Here is a 7,253-nt window from a genome sequence, read left to right on the forward strand (position 1 = left end):
AGTTTGATTAGTGATTTTTGCCAAAAGTGTGTTCTTGTTGGGTAAGACTAGCCTTACTAAGTAAGATTTTAAATCTAACTAAAGGCTGTTGACTGCACCTTGTGGCATCCAATAGCATGATGCGATGCCACAGGAATATGTAGAGGCCAAAATTATATATATTAATTTTTTACTGTTAAATTTTAAATTTGGAAGTTCGGTGGGAGTTCAGTAACTATTCATTTTCAAAACCTTAGTAAGATTTGAAATCTTACCAACTAAGAAAAGTGTTTTTCGGTTCTGGTTCTTGTTTTGTAGGTCCAAAATGTTGGACAAAAGTGCAGATGGGTCAGTTGACCCGAAATAGTGTGCCATGGAATACTCTTTGATGTGGGACATTACAGCATTGTCTTTGGTAACGACTAACTTACTTTGGTGACGTGGTTGATTGATCATATTGTGCCAAGTGTCATAGTTATTGCTTTGGAACCACTTAAAGAAGGCGGAATTAAGGGAAACTAACTAGCCTGGTACTTAAGTTAATGGGCCAAGCCCATCCAATGTTCTATGTGCCAGATCTTAAGTTGCATATATCAACCCAAATGACTGGTCTAAACCATAGTTAGTAATTTGGTGTACGGTAAAAAATTGTTATGGGATTAATTCGAGAATGATTCAGAATATACATTTAGTATATTTAAAAATTAGGTCAAAAATTCAAAGAACGGCAAAAATACGATACGAGAATGGTTCAGGTATAATTCGACTTCAATACTCTAAAAAAAAATCTTTCAAAAATTTGTGTGTATGCATATTAAAATTTTCATAGTATTTATATCCAAATGCTTAGAAAACTCTCTTATCTTTCATTGATTTATTGTTTTTTATATTTTTTTCTTTTCAAAATCATCATTTGTACTCATTCTTGGTAAATAAAGAATATATGATATTTGTAAGCATGTGCATTCAAAACTTAAGCCTTATTAAAATCATTAACACTTGGATATCTTTACACATAATTCATTTTAATATTTATCAGCTTTTTCCGCCCTAAAAATTCAAGAGTCATGATAAAAGGATCTAAAACATGTGCAGTTTGTACGCCGCTGATGTAGCAAGTGCGACCATAGATCTTTTTCAACATTAGTCAACATTGGATGACATGTTAGTGTGTGGCTACACGCTTCACAGGTCGGTGGTTCTGGATAAACCTAATCTTGTAGTTTGCAGGGGTAAGCCTATTATCACCCATTAACCGGTCGGTGTTTCTAAAATACCCTTTCAAGAACTTGGAATTTTTTTTTAAAAGACAAGTTATTTTTTCCAGTTGAATTTGAAATTTGGGAGTATGGTGGCTGTCCATTTTCATAATAATGGATCAAGGTAAACCATGTGAGCCCAATGACCCTTAGTAAGATTTGAAATCTTACTACGTTAGTTAGGATATTCTGATTTCAAATAAAATTATTTAAAATATTTTTAATTTAAGAAATTTATTTAATTTTTGAAAACACATTAATTACAGGTGAGAGGAGGTTTCCAACAACAATTCTTGAAGTTTCCATCGACTCTTAAAGTTTCCAACAACAACAACGACTTTCATAGAAACAATGGAGAGGAGGTTTACAAGTTAAAAGAGAAGAGATTTCTCAGAAGGATACAAGAAAATAAAATAAATGGGAAACGCGTTTTGTAGAAGGACAAGGACACGGACACTACCTCTCTTCTCTCGTATTAAAAGGATTTCAACTTCTTCCAATAAGTTTCATTCAAAACTTGTTCTTGATTTATTTCATTATAATCCCATTTTATTTTTATTTACTTTTTTTCCCAGGAAAGAGGCATCGAAGAAGATAAAAAGACAATCAGCCAATCCGCACCATCATATCTAACTGGATCTATTGCTAAGCTGGTTCAATTTATTACAGGTATATAAAACTTTTTTGGAATTCTGATTTTAATAAATGTTAGAGATATATATCATTGATGTGGTATGATAAAAATTTTAGAGAGTAAGATAGGTTTAATTAGTATCAGTTTGATTTTTATGTTTGAGATCGACACTTGAAAATAAAACTAGAGTCGTTCTGCACTGCCTGCATTGGACACAGAGTACACCACTGCCTTGACTTAGAGTCACAGATAACCATAGATTTATTTTCTCGAAATATGAGTTAAAAATCAACGATTCTCTATGCACTGCCAGGTCAACTCAGTGTTGAAAAAAAAAAATGAAAAAAAAAAACACCTCAAACGTTTAAGGATTCTCTATGCACTGCCAGGTCAACTCAGTGTTGAACCCTTGTTAGCAATCTCCCATTTAATTCGATTTTTTAAATGAAAGTATTATTCTCCAGATTATTGAACTATTCTTAACAGTTCACGAATGTTAAGTTTGAAAAGAATAAAATGCAATTTTTACGGCTTTTGAAGCTCTTTAATCAAACCCCTAATAATATTTAAAGAGCACTGATTATATGTTTGCATAATAAGTACTAATGTACCATGCATCAGTAACCTTCAATGAATTGAAAGAATTTTGATTCTATAATTAGAGTTGGATTTCTTTTTCATATGTCCCTTATCAAATTGTATCTTTGATAATTTGTTTCGGGTTCTTAAGATGTTGAACTTCTTTCTATTTTGAAGTTACAGGAAAGAAAAACCTACAGGTTTGAAGTAGCAATTCTTAAAAAAAAAAAAAAAAAAAAAATTACTTGACAATGACCATAGTGAGCATTCGTGAGCTTGGTATCAAAAGCTGGATCGGGTACTATGTAGGTTTCTGCAAGGCTGGCCTTTTCATAACAGGTAATCAGCTTGATATAATTGCTTTTTCCAACCTTCTATGATGTCGGCAATTTCATTAGAGATTTTTTTGCTAATTAAGTTAGATAAATATTAATGAACAAAAAAATATAACATGAAAAGAAGGGTAATGTGAAAAACAAAGCAAAATGAAAAAAATCACACAGAATAAGAGGATTTACTGTTAAAGTATGGCTTAAAAATCAATTAGTCCTGGTTCAAGTGTGCGTATTGTTGGGTCAGTCCAAGGTAATTTGAGTTAGACTTGTAACTTATGTAAGTGACCCACTTATGTGGTACTTCTAAATTTTTTTTTTATTTTTTTGTTGTAAAAAGTCTAATTTCAAGTCTCAGTTTTTTTTTCTAGAGAAGAGTGTAAAGAAAGAAAGAAATCCAAGAGATAAGTGGTTGAGAGGTTTGGGAATATTGTGATCTAGAAGAAGATGAATTTAAGAGATAAAGGAAGTTATCGTATCAATTTGCCCCGTTTTCTTTATAGTGAAATCGAGCTCCAATGCTCATACCTCCGTGGATGTAGTCTTTTGGTGAACTACATAAAATCTCATGTTGTGTGTATTGTGTTCTTACTCTTTTCTCTGTGTGATTATTTATCTATTTTGCATTTGCTACTATTAGTTGAGTTACCCTTCATTTCCATTATTAAACAAAGTCTTGGAAAGTGTAACATATAAGGTGTTTGGTTAGGTACCCAATAGGTGTTTGGTTAAGTATCCAATAAGTGTTTAACCAAATTACTAAGTGAGTTTCACAAAGGTGTTCACATACACAACACATTCATGGTTCAAAGTCAATCTTAATCATATCTCACCCCTAATATATCAAACGTGTAAACCTTTTCTAAATTGGGTAAAATAGACATTTGATTGAATCCAAGGGCTTGATTTAAACATTATTCAATCTTGAACTCAAAATCAAAGGCACAAATCTTTCCTAACACCTAAACCCCAGCCCCAAACTTAATTATACCCTTGGGCATCGATACCTTTTATAGGGCAATTCCAAGTACACCCAATCAAAAGATAAAATCGCTTCAAAAATCATAACTAAGACTCCAAAATCACAAAACATGTACAAAGCTTAGAAAAACTTTCTCCAGTCTTAGAAATTCGTCCATCCTCCTAAGGGCCTCAACAAAACACTAAATGCTCAACTTTTTAGCCAAATGCCTCTAAAAAATCATCAACCCCTTGAGGTAACCCAAAGTTCTAGAAAATGCCTCAACACTTTTTACTAAATAAAAAAAAAGTATATGACTGAAAAATTAGGAGATTTTCTGAGAATTGAGAGTCACCACCTAATTTAGATGGTTCGGTAGTGTGCCTACGTCTACGGATCAAAATAAGAACAATCACTATTTTCTTTTAAGTTTTATAGTCCTAGAGATCTCTATTTAAAAAGTCAGGACTGCTAAAACGCATTTATCTTCCCCAAAACAGGAATCCACAAAAATAGTATACAAAACATCTCACACACAACAGTATACCTGTTATATTAATTACAAAATCGAATTTTGAAGTTGAGCAGACCCTTTTCTCTCTGAATGAACATGATTATTCTCCAAAATAAATCAAATTCAGAATTGAAGATTGGATTATTCTTTCTTCTTAAATCCATTGCAGTCGAATGCATCTATTACTGTTTGCCATCCCAAAAGTGTTCCCTAGCCTATGGACCACATTGATCTTTTAGAGTATCCTTAGTTAATTTTATTCATCCAAGGATCCACAATCCAAGGAAAATTCTCCTTACTAGCGTCTTACAAAATAGCAAAGAATCTGATTCAATGACTATTTTATCCATTTACACCAACAAGCTTACGACCTTAAGCTAATGATCTAAACTCCACCTCATTCTTTGAAGTTTTACCACAAAGAAACCTGAAAGCTAGCAATAAACTTCCATATTGGAATCCCTAACTACTTCGACTCCATCTCCTATACCTAGGTTCTTCAAGCAGGGTCCACCAATGTTACAGATGGAAGCGGAATCAACATCACTCAATGAAGATCTGACTTGAGTCAGATTGTCGAGTTTTAAAACTTTAATTTCCAATACAAAGGACATACTACAACCTATTTGTTGCTTTTAAAATATCGACTAAGTGGAATGTCATGCATACCAGTTTGGGAGTCGTCTAATTATTTTTTGGGAAATGTTCGACACCCTACACTTTACCCTATGCTTTACCCGACGTGTTTTGTCCTACATGGGTTAGAAGTTTTGGAATGGGCTGATTTTTGGTGAGAGTGATCTCTACGGTTAAAAGATCCTCCTCACCAAAAATCAGCCCATTCCGAAATTTCTAGCCCATGTTTACAAGTGGAAAAATCGTGGACCATCTATTTTTTGTAAATCATTTTTGATGGGGTTAAAAGTTTTTGAATGGACTGATTTTTTGTGAGGATGATCTTCTCACCATAGAGATCATCCTCACCAAAAATCAGCCCATTCCAAAACTTCTAACCCATGTAGGACAAAATGCGTAGGGTAAAGCGTAGGTGCCAAACGGGACCCTTATTTTTAATGCATTTCAATTGTAGGTATGATTTTCAGCTATAGCTTAGTGGAGTATGGTGTGGTATACCTCTTGATAACAAACTTCATCGATTTCTGGGGTGAAACATTACCAAATGCTGCAGCAATTGTGAATGTGAAAGAGGGAGTAACTACGATAAAAGCAATTCTTGTTGCTCACATTGCAGATTCTTACCTTGGTCGTTTTACCATGGTTATCATCTGTGCTCTTGCTTACATTATTGTAAGTTCTTTCAATTTCTTAAAACATATAATTATTCGTTTTTTTTTTTTTTTGTTCCTTGAAGTGTATCGACCTTTCTAAGGCATCTAACATTATCACAGGGATTAATCCTTCTATACATTTTAGGGATGCATCCACATATGATTGCTCGGAAGTCTCTCTTCTACGGGGGACTGGTCTTAATAGCATTAGGCAGATCAAATAGCGAACCCACATTGAAAGCATTTTTTGCTGACCAATTCAAGGCGAAGGATAAAGATGAGATTCGAGTTGATGCTCGCATAAATGTTTGGTGGTGGATCTACGGGTTTGTTGGCATCATGATCGGCACGTTCTGGCTCTCTATGAATGCTGATATTAGTTGGGCAACTACATACAAAATTTCAGCAATAGCAATAGGGGTAGCTTGTTTTATATTCTTGTGCGGTTCTCCTTATTATTCCTACAATAGACCTAGTGGGAGTCCACTCACTAATGTTTGTCGAGTTATTTGGGCCGCTACATGGAAGAGACATCCTGATTACCCTTGCCAGTTATATGAAAAAGATAATTTTGGAAATGAATTAAGATTGCAACAAACTGATCGTATCAGGTTTAGTGTAAAATTCTTCTTATCTCTTTAAATCCTTCGATCTCTTATTTTAATTCTCTCTAAAATGTAATTTTGATGGATTGCAGCTGGTTACACAAAGCTGCCATCATTGAATCATCTTCTCAATCTCTACAAGAACAGCAACAAAATTGGAGGCTTTGTACAATTACGGAAGTGAAAGAAACGATACATCTATTACAAATGTATCGACTGTGGGGAACCTTCCTCGCTTATGGTTTGGTGAAGTCTACAGGGAAGACCTTCTTTATTGAGCAAGGAAGCAATATGAATCCTTGCACTATCAACAATATAAAGGTTCCACTAATCTCCCTCTTTGTGATTAAGTTCTTCTCAAATTTAGTGATCTCCAATCTATATACACTACTATCCAGAAGATTATCCCCATCAAAAGAATATGCAGCCAAAGTTAGAATTTGGTTCGGTATGCTCTTATCGATATTTTGTTGTACAATTGCTTGGAGGGTGGAGGCGCAAAGGCTGAACATTGTTACGAAACTTATTTCTATCGGCAAGCCTCCTGAAGAGCTTATAAAAGCCATGAGCATGCTATGGCTAGTTCCCCAGTTTGTGTTACTAGGGGCAATGGAAGGGCTTGCTGAACCTGGCCTGGAGGATTTCTTCTATGATCAAGCACCTGAATCAATGAGGGACTATGGGCCACCATTCAACGACTGTATAGTAGGAATTGGAAGCCTACTTAGCGCATTTTGTGTGCATGCCTCAAGAAGCTGGTTTGCTGATACCCTAAACGACAGTCGATTGGATAAATATTATAGGATGTTAACTATATTAAGTTTTGTCAACTGGTTAATCTATCAATATATCTCAACGACATACACATTCAATGAACCAGTAATAGAATCGCAACTGTTAGAGATCATTGCTGATGCTACAGCTTGAAGGAAATTTTGATAGAACTATGCAGCAAATTCATTTTTGTTGTTATATATATTTTCATTTCTTTTAATTCATTCTTGTAAAAAGTTTTGTTTGAACTTTTAAGGAGTATCATCTTAACTATTTCCTCGCATCATTGTTTTTCACCATAACCTTCGTAACTGCTATTATATACAA

The 7,253-nt window shown here is 34.3% G+C and overlaps 1 protein-coding gene across 2 annotated transcripts; it reads left to right on the plus strand.

Annotated features, from left to right (window-relative positions):
* The first annotated feature begins 1,514 nt into the window (after positions 1-1,514).
* On the plus strand, positions 1,515-7,253 carry LOC147395583 (protein NRT1/ PTR FAMILY 5.6-like). Of its 2 annotated transcripts, none has more exons than XM_086451004.1 (6): positions 1,515-1,710; positions 1,814-1,907; positions 2,629-2,790; positions 5,349-5,566; positions 5,668-6,158; positions 6,245-7,253. In XM_086451004.1, exons 3-6 carry the CDS (start codon positions 2,703-2,705, stop codon positions 7,077-7,079), a joined length of 1,632 nt encoding a protein of 543 aa, XP_086307130.1. In that variant the 5' UTR covers positions 1,515-1,710; positions 1,814-1,907; positions 2,629-2,702; the 3' UTR covers positions 7,080-7,253. The 2 variants fall into 2 exon arrangements, with proteins under 2 accessions (XP_086307130.1, XP_086307131.1); XM_086451005.1 differs by having other exon boundaries at positions 2,635-2,790.

This window comes from Akebia trifoliata, chromosome 8 (assembly GCF_017979445.1).
Source record: "Akebia trifoliata isolate Shusen 1 chromosome 8, ASM1797944v1, whole genome shotgun sequence".
Taxonomy (NCBI): domain Eukaryota; kingdom Viridiplantae; phylum Streptophyta; class Magnoliopsida; order Ranunculales; family Lardizabalaceae; genus Akebia; species Akebia trifoliata.